The sequence below is a fragment of the Coffea eugenioides genome, chromosome 8 (genome assembly GCF_003713205.1).
Source record: "Coffea eugenioides isolate CCC68of chromosome 8, Ceug_1.0, whole genome shotgun sequence".
In the NCBI taxonomy this organism is placed as follows: domain Eukaryota; kingdom Viridiplantae; phylum Streptophyta; class Magnoliopsida; order Gentianales; family Rubiaceae; genus Coffea; species Coffea eugenioides.
Window position 1 is genome coordinate 8,288,619 of NC_040042.1, and position 22,173 is coordinate 8,310,791.

The 22,173-nt window shown below is 34.9% G+C and overlaps 1 protein-coding gene across 1 annotated transcript; it reads left to right on the forward strand.

The window, feature by feature from the left end:
* The first annotated feature begins 6,684 nt into the window (after positions 1 to 6,684).
* On the forward strand, positions 6,685 to 11,650 carry LOC113779120. The gene is made up of 3 exons (XM_027324572.1): positions 6,685 to 7,214; positions 8,171 to 8,356; positions 11,118 to 11,650. The coding sequence occupies exons 1-3, from the start codon at positions 7,149 to 7,151 to the stop codon at positions 11,310 to 11,312; spliced, it is 447 nt and encodes a 148-aa protein (XP_027180373.1). The 5' UTR covers positions 6,685 to 7,148; the 3' UTR covers positions 11,313 to 11,650.
* The last annotated feature ends 10,523 nt before the right edge of the window (positions 11,651 to 22,173 follow it).

Genomic DNA, 22,173 nt, shown 5'->3' on the forward strand with positions numbered 1-22,173 from the left:
AACCCTCGCTACATTATCGTAGCATACCTCCCGATATTACCACAACAACCTACTACTAATCCGACTCATCTTTCTAATACTGAATCCGAGGCATCAGGATCTATAGCTATCCCAGCTTCAGCTGCTGATAACGACACTTCAACTTCACGATTCACTATCACATCTACAAGTGAAAGTACCAGTGAAGAAGAAAAAGGTCGACTTCAGTCAAAACACCTCCTTGATCCAGGCTCGGAGATTACACCAAAGCGTCATAAACCATGAATGAACTGTTTTGCTATTAAAAAAATAAATACTAACGTAATACCTTTTGTTTAGGTGGACCACATAATGTACAAACATCAAGGCTTTTGTGCAGATCCTGCAACTCGGACTGCCGCTAAAGAAGAAAATGTCTGGCTCCAGTCAAAGCGCCTCCTTGATCCAAGATCCGAAGTTACCACAAAACGTCACAAAGCAGGAAAAATGTCTGCTACCGCCAAAAAATACCAATTCCAACGTAGTGGTTTTTGTCTAAGTAAACTACCTTATGTACATAAATTAAGACTTTTGCTTAAAGAGTAGAGCTTTCGTACCTGATCAATGTAACAAACATTTACCAGTAAATACGAAGTGCATAGTAATGCTAGCGATAAATAAAATACAAGCCAGTATGATCTAATTTTTACACACACATGGTGCTCCTAACAAGCTAAACCAAAAAAGCTATGAATACTAACGAAATAAATACGACAAAACAGCCATGACTAAACTTACAATTATTTTACAACTCATTCCATTAAACTACGCCTAACTCCTTCAGGCAACCAACCCACAACAACTCACAGTATTTATACCGATAATTACATAGCTATAATTCCAACAACAGCGTTGAACCAGCAAAACATTTCGTGCAATTTAGCTACCCCCGTCTCCTGGCATGGTTTCATACCACTCGTGTAATTCACGAGCTCGTGGAATATCGACATTATACATAACAATGGTCTCTTCCTGTGTAGCAAGTGACACCCCTAAAAACAAACAAACAATTTTAAAAAAAATTATTTACCGTTGATCAAAGCATAAAAAAAAAATAAAATAAACATCTCACCATGAAAACGACTAATTTTAGGCCTGCAAATCAAAACAACTGGATGTTCATTCGCAATCTGAACAAGATACGTCCCTTCTGACTCAAGAAAATCTTCCCACATGGCGAATATCATTGGTCTCATTCTAAAAACAATAAAAAAATAATTACATGAACATACAAAAATTTCCTAATACAAAAACAAAACTTACTAAAAAATGTCTGATAAATAAAACATACTCCTCATTCAGTATAATAAACTCTTGAACCCGTATGTATCTTCCTCCGATAAGAAATATTTGCAGGGGTAAGACTTCAATGACAATAGCAAGAATTGCTACAACAAAAACATAAATAGTTACAAAGCCATAAGTGTTGAATGAAACATATATATATACATATACTCAATCAAACTGAAATAAATACATAAATACCTAGGCTCGAATCTCCGAAATATCTCAGAGAACCCATATTTGCAAACGACGTAAAAATGTATATATTATCAATTGGCAATCTCAGCGATGGATCAACCAAATCGACCAACTGAATAAAACTATATTGTGTAATCATTAACTCAAAAGCAACTGTTCCAAGAACTACTCGATTATTTGTTAATCTACGAACTGTCGCACTTCCTATATAATACGTGGAATATAATTGTAACAACTCATCCAACACCTGAACATCATTTAAATAGACAATCCCTTGAATCCGATCACCCTACAAATGAAAATTCCATAAGTCATAAATATGAAAACAAATCAAATAAATTTTAAAAAAAAAAGACAATTCCTACTTACCAAATCATCAGCAAAAACGTAACGCTGATACCTACGTCCCATATAATGAGCATGTCGAATCAAACTTTTTTCTACCACCACAACCCGAATAACCCATGCATGGATATTATCATTTAATTGACTAATAGACACACGATTCATCTCCATAATAATACCAAAAAAAAAAAAATACAAGCTTACAAACCGCTGCTCCAAAACTCCTATATCAAAACAATCCTTAGAAAAATATATTACTACACCACTGATAAACTCCTACTAATTGCTAGAAAAATTTATCATCGAAAATGCTCTAGAGGAAGATGAACAACTACGCACCACACACCATTTGACAAAACATTCCGCATTTTTATAGAACAGAACCTCCACTCTCATACACATAAAAAGACAAATAGTTGCCACACAACTACAGCCCAAACTGCCAAGTGTCAACTTCAATGCAAATATATGGCACCCATGCAACACAAACAACCACAATCCTGCCACCGCACACGCAAACCTAACACAGTCCATCACATTTTGACAACGCAAATCGTTAACACCAAACTACCTACTATCAATTACATTAGAGTAACACAAAGTTGGGGCAACCTCGCGCTTAGCGCGAGGCTAAAGAAACTAGTACACATAAAAAGTATCTGTTTTAGTGAGTATAATACTTTTGGTAAAGTGAATGCTTTTGTGTAAATTGCATACATACAAATACTTAATGGAATGAAAGTTGCCATAAGTTAGAACTCCGTTTCCATCGTCTAATCTATCATCGTCTAATCTGCCACAAGGATGTGACGTACACGCGATTGGCAGAAATTCAGCTTCTTCGGATGACATGGCAAGCTGGTCAAGCTGACAAGTCAGACGGACCTTCTGACATGTCAGCCAAATCACGTCACCACCCACACGTGGAACCACATTGGATTAATGAGGATTTTAGCTAGCAGAAACGTCATATTTGAATGCTTCCCTTGCAGGACTGTAGCGTTGGAAGTAAGATGGCGTGGACTACATGTCAGACACGTCCAGTGACATGTTGTACATGTCATCAAGATAGATGATGTGGATGATGATATAAGAGCATTCACAATAGTTTACACCCTTTGGGGTGTAACCCACATACCACATCAACATTTCACTATCCCACATCAGTAGAGTATAATAGCATGGGTCCACATGGCACATCAGCATTTCACTATCTTTTTTATTATACTCTCTCCCCTTTTTTATTTTAATAATGTACAACTCATAACCCATAAATAAAAAAATTATTATTTTAAAAACTTCAATTTTTAAAAATAAATTATTGACATGGCACCTCAAACGTGAAATTTTTAAAAATATTATAATGAATATATTAGTATAATGAATATATATAATATATATTTATATAATATATTTTATTATAATATTAGTATAATTATAATTATTATATACATTTACATAATATATTATATAAATATATATTACAATTATTTAATTAAGTATAATTATATTCATATGATATAAATTATAAATTTATGAATATTATATTAATTTAAAACTCCGAATACTAATTTCGTTAGCTTGGTTTCGAATCCATGGCCGAAATTCATGGTTTGGTTTCAAATCCATGGCCGGATTTCATAACCTAGTTTCAAATCCATGGTGGATTTTATAGCTTGGTTTCGAATCCATGGTCGGATTTCATAGCTTGTGTCTAGTTACTCCATAAATGTACCACACAAGTGATTAATATGATACAACATGGTTTTATCTGCATCTTATTGCACCATATAGTAAAATAAAATTAAAAATAGATTAAGAAATATTATATTTGGCTTTTAGGATGGAGCACATTTGCTCATGAATTCGAAGCTGTTGATCGGTCATGCCCATGGTATCCTTGAGTAAGATTTCGTAATCACTTCGAAAATTATAACTTTCTAACTTATTTGCCAAGTTTTCCATAGCCTGCAAATTTTCTTTTTTTGCTGCATCAACATTTTTCAGGTTTGATCAAATTCCCCACTCACATTTTCCTCGTTCACCTTTGATTTTGCCTTTCTATTTCCCTTTTTTGATGCTTTTTGACCAGGTGGACGAACTTCATGTGCTTCATTATCATCGATGTCAAATTTTGAATCCGTATTGGATGAAGAAGTGTATGCCCCGCTTTCATCAGCCCTTATCTTTTTTGAAGAACGCTGCATAGGAGTATTTACCTTCCACTTCGGATCATTTTTCAACAACACCTACACATGTTCATGTAAAAAATGCTTGTTATTATTCTGATGAAATAGCTCACATGCGTGTTGCTTGATTTGGTCATCATTCCACCCGCTATGATGTTCGTCGACCAATCTGTTGTAATATTGGTTGAACTCATTAACCATCCGACTCAACCAATGCTAATGTGATTTCACTACTTTATGTTTTCGTTGTGGTCCAAATTTTCGATTCTCATTGAAGTAGTCGACGACTCGTTTCCAAAAACTCTCTTCATTTTGAGAGTTACCCACAATGTTGCAATTTGAAATTGTGAGCCAAGCACTTGCAAGCATCTTGTCATCATCCACACTCCATGGAACGCGTTTACCGTCAGGTTCTTCCACTACCTCATTTGTGAGATTTGTATTTTCTACCTCACGTTGTGTTGAATATGGCGGAAATTGAGAATCCGTTGGTGTTGCATTATACCCCCATTACACAGTGCCGTGAATGCTCTAAGATATAAGGATGTGGGGTTGGAGCGGTTGTTAGAACAACCGCTCCGAAAGGTGTAACACCATTTGTACATGGTGTAACATCATCTGTACAAGGTGTAACAATAGAACAACAGCGAGTAACACTAGAACAACATTTTTGTGGATCCCACACGACGTGAAAATCGAGTTACAAGACGTGATCTGAGCCGCACAAATTTTTGAGGCCTCATCCAGGCCGTGAACTACCTGGGACGGTTGTCTCTAACAACCGTCCAGGCCCCTCGTCCAAGATATAATGGCCGAGTTGCTGCCGCAGAGGACAACCACGTAAATGACACTTCTAACATGGCTAACACGTTGCTACAATGAATTGAGAGTGCTAAAACGTGGTCGTCGTATCAATTAAGACATGATGATCAGCTGCTACATCTTCCATGAATGACGTTTGCATGATGTCATCATTGACGTGTTCAACACATAAGATGGCCCAGCTTATGTGCCATCTTATGTGATAATCTCTGATGCGGTGTTGTATATGTACTCTCACAATCCCTATGTGGCGAAACGTATGAAAGCCACCTAGATAGCACTATCGACGTAGCATCCACATCATCTCAATCGGCTAACATGGAATGTATATGTTATCCTTGTCAGCAAATGGTGATGACTTGGCATTACATGTCAGAAAATAGTATGACATTTACATTACGTCGTCTGATGACATGGCTAAAAATTCATCAAATGTTACCGATCATGAATGTAAATTATTCAGATAGCTTTTGCATTTTGCAGCTTACGTCTAAATGAATTGATTGAGTGGATTAAACCTCTTCAAAACTTTAACCAAACTCAGTTAAGGTCTATTAACATGAGACTTTAGAAACCATCCAATCAGAGTCGCTACACAAAGCAAATGGCAATGGTTTAAATCTTCCACCACCTTTTAGATTTGGAAGTGTCAGGTGATGCATATACTAAACGAGTGATTCTGCTTGAAGTTTATTGTGAATTAAGATATCAAGGAGACAGAAGGTCCCATTAAGTGCTGATTTTTTTTTTCAGCTAAAGCTTCATGAAAAGTATAGGGCAACAGCTCAAATTGACAAGGGAAATTGGCCAAACAAATGCCTAGAACCAACATTATTAGTACGGTTCAAGACAACACTTATACATCAGAAAAGCAGTCAATGAAGACCCTTGAAAAACACTAGCAAGTGGGCTTGGTTCGTGGGTTGAGGATCTTGTGGGGAAAGGTGGCCGCCTGTGCAAACTGTTTTGTGGGCAGCAATAACTCTTGGTGGTTATTGTATTATTGCAAATCGGCATATCTTCATCATTATTGGATTTTTTCTTTCTTTCTTTTCTTTTTTTTTTCCATTTTCTGTTCTTGGCTAGGAAAAAAGGCAAAAAATATTATAACCCTTGGCACTAGAGTTTTTCTATCGACTCTTAAATACTTCTTTTGGAAAGTTGTTACTGCTTGAGGAATAGAGCACTCGTTGAATTTCTTCTGTTTTGGTATATACTTATATTACCTTATTTTATACCGGAAAAATAGTTCATAACGTCCTTTACATTTCATCAAATGAATTTTTTGTCCTTAACTTTTAAAATGATAACTTTATGTTTTTTATCAAATATAATCGGTAAAATTTGATTCCAACCTAAATTTTTGACCAATTTTATGTGATGAATCCATCAGGTGACCGATACATGGTCATTTTTTTAGGATAAAAAATGTTAGATACTAGTTGCAGTTAAATAAATGACCCAATCTATATTCATTTTTATCTCAAAAAAAAGTAAAATTTGACCTAAGTTATAATCATTTTTTCTCATAAAAAATGAAATCTAACTCAATCTATATCTATTTTGCCAACTAAAAAGGTGAAATCTAAAGTAATTGTTAATGTATGTATATATATATATATAATAAATTAGATGAAATTTAGACGTATTAGAATGGGTACTCAATTAGAAAACTCCCAAGTTTAAAACCTCTTTTCTAAAATGGAAATCTATACAACCAAACTCAGAACAAGCACATCAACTTCGACCAAAGTGGAAGCACTTCCCCATATTGGGCTCTACAGTTTGCCAAAGGCTCCCTGTCTTTACAGACAATTTTAACCTAACCAGCAACCAAACAGACGAACGACACCTATCACATGGTGTCGTCTGCAGTTGCTACCTTAACCAAGTGACTCCATTTTTATTGCATCTATTCTTTAATGATATCTCTCAACCGCCCTTTTCTTATTAATCGCAGCTTTTTCTTCAGCTGTTTGACTTCTGAATAATGTATCTCAAGAACTCCAAACACATTTGCCTAATTTACCTCTTTTTCACACTACTGTTATTATTATATGGGGACAACCAGAATCCAACCAAAACCCACCAATCAAGTTACCTCAGCTCAACATTTCACATCATATCCACTCTTTTTCTATCTCTCTAGGTGTATATTTTAGAGAGAGGTAGATTGGAGTAGCATCAGATTCTTAATTGGGACAAGACACATCCAACATCAAAGAATATAACTTTCTCTAGGCTTCAGTTGAGCTGCAGTTCAGGAAGCAAAGTCAAAAAGGCCCGAGCAAAATGGTGGGAATTTTCTCAAGATTTTCTGTCAGTAAAGTTGGCCATCGTCGGTCTCAAAGTGCCCTTGTAAGCATTTTCTTTCTTTATTTCTTTTTTCCTAATTTCAGTTACTCATTTTGTCTAGGCATGTATATAATCAACCTTCTGTAGGAGTTCAATTATTTGATGATTTCTTTCTTCTGTGTTTTGTTCTTTTTCCAGTGATCTAGGCTTAAAAGAGTTGTTTCTGTATCTCCTGTGGTTAAGTGGATGTGAAATGAAAAAACTCGATTGTGTCTGTTTTATTTTATTTTTATTTGTTGAATTTTGATTCTTGGGTACTACTCTCTTTTTTGTGTTTTTTTTTGGGGGGGGGGGGGGGTGCTTTCTAGGATTAGTTTGACTTAAAATTGGGCTACACAGTTTTTTACCCTTCTCTTTGTGCAATTAGAATTTGATAGCTTTTTGTGGAGAAATTGATCAATTAATTGCATATGTTGTCGCACATCTTACACTAGAGAGAAATTTGCTGGTCTAGTTGTAGAGTCATGGCTGAGCTGAATGGTTTTATACCTGAAAAGGACGAGCATTTATTTTGAATTTGCATGATGCAAAAAGGGGAATAATCAACCTGAGGCTTAGATGCCCTGTTAAGTAACTTGTAAGCTAACTTTCCTATAGTAGTCGACATTGTTGGTAAATTGTAATGTTTTGGTCCAGCCAGAGTGGGGAAAGGAATGCTTGGAGTTTTGTAACCATGTGATGCATGCGTTTAGCTTAGTTTGAAGAATTTGTTGCGCAATTTGAAGTTGATTGTCTGAAATTGCTCCGATAGTGGAGTATCCATCCACCATGAAGTCTATGCTACAGCTGCACGTTTCATGTCTCCCTTTCGGTTTTACTGTTTATCGTATAATTAATAGATGATATACATTAAATAAGAGATTTGGAAAACCTGCCTCTAGCATTTCGATTTATTTATGTCTTTGTTTTGACTAGCGTTTTGTTGTCTAGCATGTGCTAAGATCTCTTGGTTTCTGCAGGACGAGAGGGAAGTATTGCCCCCTAACTTAGAGGCAACAGGGGCAGTTACCCTTGCAGGGGCAACCTCTGCTACCACCCATGGGATTGAAATTGCCGTTGAATTTAAGCCAGTAGAACATCCAATTGAACCTCATGACAATGATCGACCAATTCAATGTCCATTGCCAGAGCCTTCAATTCTTAATGTAAGTATGATAGTTTTATGTTTCTTGCGCTTGTGCTTAAGATTTTTTATTTTCCTAGGAGGAGTTAGTTGCATGCCTAACGAGCATAATCACTTTTGAGTCCTGGTCAAATAAAAGAGGCCTGCCCTTCAGTGCAGATGAACCACAGTCAAATACACTTTTTAACAGTCTGTTTCATCACTATACATGTCATGGATCCTCTTTTTTGGTATGTACAGATTAGGTATGGTGCCAACTTGGATCACTACCTCTGGTTATAAGTAAACTCTGTGTGAATTGACTTTTTCATATCTTGTGGAGCTTATGGCATTCAGATTTTGACTGGCAAGTGATATTTCCAGCTTCACCTCGTGTGGTTTTACAGCTTGACGACATGTTATGTTTAATTTCTTCAAAGTTACATCTTGGTTGTACCCTAAGAGTCGATCTTCACCATTCATACCTTGAAAACTAAAATTGGGCCATACTGATCTCATGTTCATTTTGCAATGGAACATCTAGCATGTTAATTTGTTGAGGTTTTGTAGTATCTGTCACAGTGTCAGGTTTGTTTCTTAACACAAATTAATTCTTCTCTAACTGTCTTTGTACCCTTTAATCACTACCACCTTTGAATCTCTATATTGTTTGAGGGTGATCATCAGAAACCAATTAATTCATGATGACAAACAAAAGTTTCACTGTGACAGATATGAAAACCTCAAGAAAGGCCAACTTTTACCCTTTGTAATTTAATCTCCTGGAGATCTATAAGTTTAAATCGGTAAGGATAAAAGTTACTTGCCTGAGGTTTTTCATTATCTGTCACAGTTTCACTTTTGTACATAAACTAATTGTTTTCCAACTGTCTTCATACCATGTAATGACAATGGCCTTCACATCTGTATGTTGTTAAATGGTGATTACAAGAAAAGGAAAAGCTTTGTATGGTGTTAGGAGCCTTTAACAGAGTTCATAGACTAACAGCAAAGCTTTGTATGTTGTTAAATGGTGATTACAAGAAAAGGAAAAGCTTTTTATGGTGTTAGGAGCCTTTAACAGTGTTCATAGACTAACAGCAAAGATTTTGCCGAGTGTTGTCAAAGGTTTATGATTAGGCATTATGGAAAAACTTTTGAATTGTTTGGCAGTTTCAGTGCTAAAAGAGTACAAGAGTTCTGTTTTATTGATTGCCTAATCTTGATGGTCTCGGATATATTTTTAAATGCTTTTTGTTTGTTTGCCTTAAATCACCGCATTTGATAGGTAAAATTTTTCTCCTACTGGAGAAGCAGAAAATGAAAAGGTCTAATCTTGTCAGCTGGCAATCAATTTGGCAGTAGTGGTCTTCCATTAGAAGGTAGGCAATAATAGCTTGGAGTACCATATGATGGCGTGAACTTCATGGTGGCTCTTCGAGCTTTTAAGTCCTGTGACTTACAGAGCATAAAACTAGGGATTTTGACATTTTTTAAGCTTTTAAAGGATTTAAATACTGTATATAAGTTTCGGGAACTTTGCTTAGGCTCACTTCATTGTTTTGTTAAGACTTTATTCATGAAGTCAAACATTGATTTTCCATCAGTGTTAAATATGTGATTGGCTGTTTAAACCTGATGTAGTAGGATCTTATAAGGTGGTCGGATATCAGAGTATTAGATATTTGATTCCTCTTGCAGTCAGGAGCTATGAAGTGGTGTACGTGGTAATGCCAGAATGTCAAGCGTGATCTACAACCAATTATATTTCCATGTGGAGTCAAATAAGTATCCAAAGAAATTTAATTATGATAAGAGGATAGGCACCACAATGAACATATTCATGTTTTTATATAGTTGATTCCTCATATTTTAGACATGTTAGAAAATGTGGTGCACCCTTTGAGTTTCTGTGTTACTTTCGTAATAACTTCCTATAATCTTGGACTTTGTTCTTTCTCTTGTTTAAAATACTTAATCTTTTATCTGTCCATATGCATTAGATGGAAAGTTCCAATCATGCTAAGGAACTTGTAATGCTTCTAGGCATTAAATAAACTGTCGAGGCATTTTCCTTCGCTAGATTGAACTTGGTAATTATTTGGATGAAGCAAGACTAAAAAGAGATTCATATGAATATTTCTTCACCTGTTTGTTACAAACAGCCATGTAGCAGGCTATCTTGCCACCTTCCTTTTTCCTTTGCTTTTATTCTTGGTTCTTTTTCTGGAAGGTGGTGCACCGGTGCGGAGGGGTGAGAGGGTGACTGGGAGAGGTTATGCTTAAGGGAATTTTTGCTAAGGAAACCCATAACTAGTTAAAGCAAGTGAATGAAATGCAAAAGCCATTACAGAATTGCATACCTTGATTTTGGACACCGTAGAAGAAAGATTACCCCGAACAGTAACATACTGCCAGCATCAAGTTCATTTTGAAGCTGGCATGAGGTCGAATATGATCACAAGAAACTGATGATCTAGTGAAGTGTTATGCTCTCAAACACAGGATCAACTGACACAGTTTAGTGGAATGTGTTCTCGGCTTCTGATTTGGTTCTGATCTCTAGAAAGAAGAATGATATATATTTACCCAATAATTCAGTTTGAATTTTTAGTACAGCATTAGTTGTTCTGTGTTGTCCCTAGTGCCAACCGGACTAGAAGAGTATGTTTTTAGAACCCTAAGAAGGAAACAAGGGGAGGGACTGAGGATTGCATTTAATCATTTTGCTGGATATCCTATGACTTCTGTTTTGTCTTGTAGTGTATGTTTGTCTTCTGACCGTATATCTCTTTGGTCATTAGGATGGGAGAATATGGAAGGAGCGAGTGTCTGCTGGAGCACGGAGGTCTGACCTGCCAGTTATGCAAGAAGGGACTGCCATAGAACCAGAGACCACTGGACCTAAGCCTCGGCCCCCTCCCCACCGTGTGATTTTGCCATCCATCAGTGCCCCTGAGCATAACATCCTTAAGTTGCTTGAAGAATCTGGAATATAGAATTACATGGTCAATATCTGAGCATAACATCCATCAGTGCCCCTGAGCAGAACATCCTTAAGTTGCTTGAAGAATCTGTAATATAGAATTACATGGTCAATATCTGTTGCTGCAACCTGCACAGAAACCTCACTCTTTTCTGTTTTATTTAATTGTCTTCTATAAAATTTTCCTCTCTCCTCCTCCAGTTCCAGCTTTGTCTGAAATGATGTACAAGGAAACAAAATTTTCACCATATGCATGTACATACACCGATTTCAAATCATTCATGTTTATCATTCAGAAAATACAGTTATTCCCATTTACCTGTAATATTTTTCTTGTAACTTCTGTTACTCTGATAGTTGGGCCAATTGTTTCTTTCATCCATTTTAATTGAGGTTCCTACCATTCTCTTTGCTTTTGTGCTGATTATCCGAAGTGCAAGTATAATGACTGCTTATAACTGCATCAGACGGTCAATGTTACATCAATATTTACTCCGGAATTGTAAGATATGCGTGCAGATTAGTCCAGATGAGGTATTGCAGCATGTTAGATTTCTGCTGCAGAGCAGCTAGAATATATATTATACTTGATTCAACATGGATACAAGTTAATGGACTTTGCAGAAAATGAAGTAACGATTTAGGGTGATGGCGCGTAGAGGAGTTGCCTGTATACTTTGTGATACTTTTTATCATCTATCAGGTGTCCAAACTACTTTGATGGCATAACTGAATACGTCTGGATGCCAGAAAAAGTTTCCTGAGTTTGTATTAATAGGTTTGTTCAGACTAACCTATTGAAAAGAATGACCAAGGATATTTGTGGCCAACTTGCTTTACCATCTTAAAGATACGAGGGTGCATCTTTCCTTTCAAGGAAAATCGAAATGCTACGTCGAATTCGAATGGATTTGAAGTTGAAGATTCCAGCTGTGGCACAGGTTGGTACCGAAAATTTTAGATTTTGAACACAGGTGCATATACAAGAGATTGCGAGACCATGCATAGGAATAGATACATGAAGTTGACAGACACTAGACTAATTATAACACATCCAGGTGATAGCATCAATATGATATAACACAGAACAACTTCCTTCTTCTCTCCTCTAAGGAGCTAAACAGCTAATTTGCTGAACTGAAATGGGCTCTCAGCTGTGGGATCAAGAAGGTGTTTCTGAGGCCCCCGAAAGCTTCCATGGTTAAACCGTGGCCTCTTCTGCTGCCTTCCATGCTTCCCTTGTGCTCTCCTATGGACTCCTGCTGCAGCAGAATGGGCAGAGGAGGAGCAGAAAAGGAGAAAAAGAGCTAGTAGAGTCAGCAAGGCTCTCAGTTGCACCATTCTGCTAGAGTGCTTGTGTTTCTGTGCGGCCTTTTTTGGGAAGTCAGGATAAATAGAGAGTAGCCTTTACCTTTGCTTTGCTTTGAAGTCAGCTGGAAATGATTCCAGCTCCTAGGCAGTCATTTGATATATTGATTAGTATGATTGCTTGGTTTGGTTTCATTGGTGGGGTAAGTCTAGTGATGTTGCTGTCATTATTCTGTCCGGTCTGTAAACTAATTCAGGAAAATCAACAATCAATACACTGAATTAAGATGGCTAGACACTGAATGATTAATCTAGATGACTGGGATTTCACCGACTCTAGTTTTTCTTTTTTGTTTCTTTCCTTGAAAACTTAATTATATCCTCATTATAAATAAGATAATGCTTTTGTAGCGTGTAAACACTAAACAATAATAATCATTAGTATAATAACGGTTGAGGACAAACGGACTTCACAATCCTCATAGTCCTCCAACCATCAACAAAAACTACTGCTGGCTGGCTATGTTTTAGTATCTTGATTTAGATCTTTTTCTTTCATTTTTTTTCCTTTTCATGTGTTCTGTGGTAACTCTTATGTCACATTATATTGATGATCCGGAAGTTTCACCCAATTGAAGTTCCTGTATTCATATTTTAGTGTGATTTAGCTAATTAAAATTACACGATCTGGTACAAAAATAATGTTTTAAAACTCAGTCTGGACTAACTGATCGAACCGATTGAACCGTTGACCAGCGTGCTTTCCAATCTAGGTTAGTTTTAAAAACTAGTTAGTATCAATTTTATATTAAACCAATTGAATCATCCGATTCAACCACTAAACCGTTGAACTGGGAACGGTTTTGTGAGCATCAATCCAACCTTAATTAAGCCAACAATTTTTAATTTGTCAACAAATCCCATTAATGGCATTCTTAATTTAATATCTTACCAATTGCCCATGCATTATTATCTCCAATTAATTAGAAAATAACAATTATTGACGTATTTTACTTGTTTCTCTCTGTCTTTCTCTCTCTCTCTACTCTATAATTATATACTAACTCTTTCTAACGTTTATAACATATACAACTATATTATTTGTTTCAAATCTTGAATGCATTTAATTTATTTGTTAATGTCTTTTAAGCTTTTTATTTTTATCACATCAACTAGCACTCATATAATTTAAGAAAATCAAAAATATATTAAATAATACTATTTAAACCTTTAACTTATAAAGACTATTTTTGAGTCTCAGACAAATAATACTACATAGAAGAATATAATGAGAATTGAAGTGATTATCTTTAACAATATGGCTTAAGTTCTTACAAATATTTGTTTTTTAGATGTTTAATATTTATTAATAATATTTATGATGTCACGATTTAATAATGGTTAGTCCAACGGTTGAACCAGTGACTCTTGACCCATTTATTTTTCTAGGTCAATGAATGGTTTGGTTTTTAGAACCTTTTATAAAAATATATCTTAATATTCATCTCATCAGAGATATTTATCTGATATTTATCTAAACTTATGATATTTATAAAAAAAAAAAGGATACAAGTTACCTAATTCCATCCTTGATAGACAATATAATGTGCAATTTTATCCTTGCACAATTTTGTTTCTAGCAACAAAGTAGTTAAGGTTGAGACCCCAAAAATTAAAAATCATGGATTCAAATCCCCCTACTTCTTAAATCTCCTTTTCCCTATTGAAAAAAAAAAAGATATTTCTTATATACAAAATCACTATTTGTTTTAAGGAATGGGAAAAAATGAAAGAGAAGGAAGTGGAGGAATAAGGTTTTTGATGTTTGGATTGGTTTTTGAGGTGGGAAAAGGAGAGATAAAATCTAGTTATTTTCTATATGCCTATTTTGAGTCTAGAAGTGGGTGAAAATGGAAGGAAAGTAAACTAAGATTGACAAAAAATTTTTAATTTTCTAAAAAATCTTATGTATTTACAAATTAGACTTTTAAATTATAGATAAAAAAAAATTAACTAAGACGTGATAATTTCTTTTACTTTCTTTCCTTCCATAGTCCAAATAATATTTTTATTGTTTTCTTTCATATTTAATCCAGTCAAGATGGATGGAATTTGATTTTTTCTACTCTCCTTTCTTTTCTTTTCCACTAAAGTCCTCTTCTTTTCTTTTCTTACCTTTCCTTCAATCCAAATAGTGCGTAGGTAGGGATGAAGAGATCATTGAGCAAATGATCTCAACAATCCCTCAACTATTTTACTAAGTCAAATTAGTCTATCAACTTTATTGTAGCCAATGTAATTCTTAAACTACTTTCTTGTATCCAATCAGAACCTTATTTGACTGAACCATTCAATTACTAAGATTTCTCTAATAATGAATAGTCAAAGTGGGAGTAAGGAAATCCACTTAGAACCCTTCTTATAACTAAAAAAACCAAATTAAGTTGGAAAAATTATAAAGAAATTGGACCGGATTGATAGTTAACAATTAAAGTTTTTTAAGTAAAAAGTTATTGTCAAAGCCCTAATATTTTTCTCTTGATTTCATCCAATTTCTTTGCAATTTACTAAACTATGACCCTATTTAATAACTCAATTCAATACTTAAAATTTAATGGGTTCAAATCTTAACATGTTTAGATGCATTTGATAGCCAAACATTGAATATCTGAATTAATTAAGTGAATTAAATTTTCTAAATAAAACTTGTTCTAAAAAATAAGTGATAAACTATTTATTCATCAATTAATGTGATATACACTCAAATATATCAGGTTCAATACTTAACAATTTAGTAATTTAATGGATTCAGACTTCAGATTTCAAATTTCAATTTTTAGATTTCAATTTTATCAAACGCATCCTAAATCCAATTTTCTTAAGAAGGATTTTAGGTGGCTTTCATATTTTGTACTGTTTTGACTAGTCATTAGTGGAAAAATCTTACTATTTTGGATGGTTTAGCCAACAAAGATTGGATTGACTATAACAAAATAGTAAAAGGATTAAATTGGAAAAATGAAGGTTAAATCTATTCTGGCTATGTTAAATTAGTTGAGGGACTATTAAGGTCATTTGGTAACAAATCATGAGATGGAGTTATAATTCTTTTATATTTCACATATTTCTATAATCAGCAAACAAAATACCAAGCCATTCCAACTTTCCCATCCCACAAGTAAGGGCACATGTAGACATACATACATACATAATCTCTTATATTAGTTTAAAACTTTCAAATTTTCTCCATATTGTTTCATGTGTATCAAGCATAACAATGGCCCAAGCTTTAAATATGCTGCTAAATCCTCGAGTCAAAATTTGGAGATGTCAAAATTCGAGATCAAACTATTAAATTCTTGAGTTATAGCTCGAAAACAAGGGTCCATTTTGGCACCCCTATATTTTGCATGTTTTTAATGGACAAAGTTTTTTTTTTAAACTTTAGCTATAGGAACTTGTTAAAACACCCTAATTTTTATTTTAAAAAATACACTCCAAAATTCCCAAAAATATATTCCCAATTGTCTCTTCTACCACAACCCTTCCTAATTATTTCCACTTCCGCCATTGTCGCCCTAACCTCATCCCACCATTGTTGCCATCACTTCCACCCCCGCTACCCCCATTCGCCACCTTTTTGCACTTATTTCTCCCTTCCTCTCTTCTTCTTTCCCCCTTTTCTCCTCCATTCCCCTCTTTTTTTTTCTTTTTCCCTCTTTCTCCCCTGAGGATAATACGAATAATAAATGACAAGTATGTGAGATATTAATGGCATGAATATATTTAATTAGAATTCTTATTATCCATTTAATATAATTTCATTCTAATTTGCATCTCATTTCATTCTAAAACCCTTAATATCATTATTTAAAATTCAAGAAAATATAATGATTCAAAATCAATATATTGGGGATTAAAAGTACAAATTTAAAGTTGTTGATTAACGGCAATTTGATATTGACCGTTAGTGATTCTTGAATTTATTGTTTCAAATGTGCCTAAAACTAGAAACTTTAGAGATAAAATTTGCTTTAGGCGAAACATTAGGGAATAATTTAACACACTGTTCAAACATTAGAGACAAAACTACAATTTTCTCTTATAGGTAATATGCACTTATTATCTTATCAACTAATAATATAATTATTCTAACAATTTCTTAAAATCCTAAATATCATAGATATATTGGGTAAAATACACAAAACCCCCCGTGCTTTCGTCGAAAGACATATCACACCTCGATAGTTTAGAAACCTTTACCTAACCATCTTATGCTTCTAACTAATGTGGAATTTGACCCTTAATTGGCTAGGTGACCTACTAGTGAGGTCTACACGACATCCTTTTGAGCAGACCTTGACGACATGACAATTTCATTCCCAAATTACCCTTAAGTGGCCAAATAGAAGAAAGATATTAGGGCAAAAGAGCTTTTTAGCCTCCATTGCAGCCGTTGGAGATAGAAAGAAAGAAAAATCAATGCATGAAATGAAAAGAGATGAAGAATTCAGAGGTATAAGGAAGAAGGAGATCTGAAATACAACATGTCTACTTATGCAAATTCTAGAGGAGGATCAAGGGATTTGAGGTACCAGTAGTGATAGTGCTTGTGCAAAAATAGAACAAAAACCAAGACTATCGAGTTAGATAAACCCATGAAAGAAATGTTGTATTATGATTGTGAAAGTAATTCCCGCTTCTTTTCGTTATGGTGTAATCTGATAAGAAACAATCTAATTGGCAATGAATCTACCTATCAAAGCCTAGAAGCAAGAGTGGACTCAAGTAGTGGGTTTCCTCTAAGAATGAACAATAGTGAGGGAAGTTTGGAAGAGAACAATAGTGAGGTCCTCTTGCAGCTATATGCGACAATGAACTTGATTGAAGGCACAATAGGAATGTTGAAATTGATAATGATTGTGTCCTTATCAATTTGTTGTTTCTTACTAGTTATTGCTTGTATTAGACAATGATACCATTTTGGTTTTTAGAAGAATGTGATGTGCAAATTAAGCGATAGATGTATGAATGATTTTTCTTAATGGAAAAAAGTTCAATTTGCTAATTTGGTAATTGTAGCCTGTATGATTGGTAGGTTGCTTACTGGATTGTTAAGTGTAATATGAAGTATAATAGAGTTTAAACCAGCTAAACATGACTATATTCCATAGTTTACAATGATAAGAACCTGGCAATAATGCCAGTTTGTATTGATAAAAACCTGGCAATAGTGTCTGTTTGTATTGATGAGAACCTAGCAGTAATGCACTTTGTATTTATAACCACTTCAATTCAATTACAAAAGATGGCAATTCCAGAAATAAGGCATTACAAAAACCTGGCAATAATGCCACTACTATCACTAAAACAAAAAGATCTAGCAACACCAACTAAATAACAAGGTGCAGATGTGACAGCATCAAATAAATAGCAAAAAAGAGTTCCTGAAATGTTATCATTCCCTAAGTGTTGAATTCATGACAATTGGTCACTGTTGGGGGGCTTCTAACCCTTTAATTCTTCTTGATCATTTGGCGTGAGAACAAGCACTACTGGAACTAGCTTTAATACTGCTATTTTGTTGAGAAAATGGAGGGCTTGTGGCTTGTGTAGCTAGGGTTGAAGTAGAAGTCGGCACAGTTTGGGGGCCACGTGAAGTCAATCCACCAAATAAAGTAGTTTGGTTGTTGCTTGCTTGGGTCTATAATGAAAAAGAAAATACAAAGTTATCAGAAATTAGGTAGAAAAAAAGATGTCACATAATCAATATTCATGTAATTGAATTTATCCTGTACAATTTACACTTGGGATGAGGGGGCCACTTACAAGTTCTCTAATTGTATCTAGCCCTTTAATATCTTCTGCAATAACTATCAATCCCTTTATGAATGCTTTTGGGGATCTCTAGGCTCATTAGGACTCTTTTCCTTAGTTTTTTTGGTCTGACAAGTTGTTTCTTCATAAGTGGTAGATTGAACAGCTGTATTTGATTATCAACCCAATGTTCTTTAGAAGGCACAGTGCCAATACTATAAGCATATATGCCCTCAAGTATGCCTACTTACTGTAGCACTTATCAACATAGTCCTCAACTTTAAGTTGCATACTTTGAATGGTAAAAATAGCAAGCACTCATGGATTCAAATTAGCTGGAATGAACCCCATGTATATGTCTTGGTTGTCAAATTAGCAGCTGAAGTCTTGTTGAAGCCATCAACTTTTAACGAATCAATTCCATCAAAAAACAGCTGCCTGCTTTTCTCAATACCCCTGTGCGGTTTCTCAATAATGTTTGGACAGAATTTGCCTCCATATTTCTCTATGCCTTGTCTCTTCACAATCAGCCGCTACATCATCTTTCTTCTTAAAATTCAAGAAGAGTCACAATTGGCTCGCTTCTTGCTTTGAAAACGTGGTTGTTGAAGCTTTCATTCAAGTTATTGACTAGTATGTCAATTTTTGCACTGGTACCATAGTGTGCCCTAGACCAAAAGTGTAAAGGCAACCTCTTTAACCAAGATGCAGCAATCAAATTATCTCTATGTTGTGGGTCAGCTCTCTCTAAATCAGCCATAGCCCTTTTGAAGTCGTCAATATTGGTAGCTAATGCTATACTCCATAACAATTCTTTAAGATCATTGTCTTTGAACCTTAGCTTGAAGTTCTTGAACAAATGCTTAAGGTAAAACCTATGTTCTATATCTGGAAATAGCTTCTTTATTGCATTTACCTGCCCTTTCTATCTATCTGAAATGAATTTATAAGGCACTCCATTTCACCTCCCAACATGAGTAATCAACTTTCTCAAAAACTAGGTCCAACTATCATAACATTCACTCTCTACAATAGCTATGGCTATAGGAAACATATTATCATTTCCATCTCTTCCGATTGTTGCTAACAACTAACCATGATTGGTTTATAGCCTACTAGAAAGCCATGTTTTAGGACTCCCAACCCATAGAAAGTCTTTCAAAGGTTGCCCTTTGATCAATAGTCCTCCTATCTATTTGTATAGCTATGTGTGTGTATGGATTTGATTGTCTAATAGTAGCTGCATAATCCTACAACCTTTTATATTGCTCCATATGGCACCCTTTGATTGCCTCCTTGGCTTTCTCTTAGTCCTATATGTTTTTTTTCACTAACGTTAACCATATAAATCCTCCTGACATCATTCATTTTTCCATTTAGGCTGCAACTAGAGTCATTTCTAGCCTTCTCTTAGAACTTATTGCTCAAATATGTTGAGGTTGTATGCCTATTTGCATAGTGGTGCTCTCCATTTAAAGTCTTTATCTGACAAGTACTAGCCCCATTAACCTTTCTTGCGTGGATCCCATATGAGCATCCTTTCTTGCACTTGACATTTATCCTCTAACTATCATTGTTAGCATAGAGAAACTCATAGCTTTCTCTAATGTTCCACTCCCCTAATCTCCCTAAACTTTTTAAAGCTTGTGAACTTTTTCCCAATTTTTAACTCAAACTTCGGCTTCTAAAACTCCACTTCAGCGTGAAGTATGAGTAATCAAGACCATTCTCATCATCATTAGAATATAGAAATACTTCATTTGTAATCATTGGCTCATTCCAATCGTCACTGTTATACTAAATATGTTCATCTCCATGTTGTTACTGTGCTAAGGAATCTCTCCAATGATTACTCTCAGGTTGTTGATTTGTCTGTTGTTGCTCTTAAAATTAACCAAATTCCTGATTTGTCTGCTGCTGTTCTGAAAAGCTACCAGATTCTTGATTTGATTTAGGTATAGATGAACCACTAACTACAAAGTGACTAGATTCCTGATTTGTCTGTTGCTATTTTGAAAAGGCACAAGATCCTTAATTTGATTGGGGTATAGATGAAACCTCTAGTTGCAAACATGCCCTCATCTTCTGGAAATTCTAGACCTTTTCTAAACTATTATGAACCTTGTGATGATTCAAATTTGAACTCTCCATCATCTGTGCATGGTTGTTCTTCATCACCTCTAATTTGTGCCTCCAAGTCAACATGTTGCTCCTCTCTTTCAACAGGTTCTACTATTGTGCTATTGTTGACTGATGATGCCTCTTGGTCGATAGATTCTATTGGTATACTCTTCTGGAACAACTTTTGGACAAATTTATTTGATGTTATCTTCACCAATTTCACAACTATCTATGCCCTTTTAACTGGAGTTTTACCAGATTTTTTCCTATGCTTCTTAATTGCTTCAAGTGGAACTTTTAGTCCTCTAGTTTCATCACCATCTAATTCATCAATACCCAAATCTATGCAAATTTGTGAAGCTTTATTGTCATTTACAATCAAATCTTTGTTCATTTGTGAAGAACTCTCATGGTAATGTAAGGCAAGTGGGCCGTCATGTTGGACCCTCATGAATAAGACCTTGCCATCTGGTGAAAGAATTCTCAGAGGTGCTTCATCTACCTCAACATAAATATGCATATAGGGCAACACTTCATAGCAACTAGTCTGCAACTCTATATCTACATCATCATTTATACTGATCACACCCACATCTAGGTCATGGTTTGGAAGGGAATACCAAAACTTTGCATAGGGCACATGTTTTTCAATATTGGAGTACCAATTTAATAGCGAATATGTTAATAATTCATTTGGGCCACATCTAGGAGATACCTTCACTATGTCACTTGTATACCTTATCTTGGCCTTGTATATAAACCGCCTACCATAGTGCATATGGATATTGATTGTTCTAAAGGCTAATGACTTGGTCCCAACCTAATTAATTTATGAAAAAGTAGATTTCAAAATTCATATATAATAACTAAATTAAGCAAGAAAAACACATAAATCAGACCACTAATTCACTGAGTAAACAAAAGCTAGTCAAATTACATGGTCAAATCCAATATATTAATCAGGCCAACACATTCATTGTATACTACTTCCACTAAAATTGACCACATACTACAAAAAGCCACAAACTTTTTTTAAACCTTAATTTGACTGTTAAACCATCTAAATATGTACTAAAGTTAACCCATGTGAGCATCTATACCCGAAAATGTTAAATCCACACAAATACCCACAAATATAAAAATAAAATAATAAGTTGCTTAATATTCTACAAATACAAGAACAGCTCTATGTCCTTACCTCTAAACTATTCTTCACAATTAGATGCAAACCTAGTCTACTTCTCAATGACATTCATGAGATTTTGCCAACAATGCACCAATTGATTAGATCCTCGATTTCGTAGGGTTTTTGCTCTTCTAATTCTATAGACGAGAAAGAAAGGAAGTCAATTGTTCAATCTCTCTCCTGGTTGACATTATCAAAGAGGATATTTTGGGTATTTCACCGACTGCCGATAACTTGTTGGTTTTACAGTCAACTCCACTTTAGTTGGAAGTATAAGGTGGTTCTATGGGTGTTTCTAAACTATAGGGAGTGATATATCTTTTGATGAAGTCAAAAGGGGGTTTCGTATATTTTACCCGAGGTATATTACATGATCATTTTACATATTACTTGTTATTCATTTAGAATAATTTAAATCAAGAGTTTTATTCACATTTACCAT

Excerpts from the sequence above, each read along its gene's own strand:
- LOC113779120 (XM_027324572.1), top strand. The coding sequence starts at position 7,149 with ATGGTGGGAATTTTCTCAAGATTTTCTGTCAGTAAAGTTGGCCATCGT. Across the intron at positions 7,215-8,170 it reads GTCGGTCTCAAAGTGCCCTT|GACGAGAGGGAAGTATTGCC; the intron begins GTAAGCATTTTC and ends TGGTTTCTGCAG. Across the intron at positions 8,357-11,117 it reads CAGAGCCTTCAATTCTTAAT|GATGGGAGAATATGGAAGGA; the intron begins GTAAGTATGATA and ends TTTGGTCATTAG.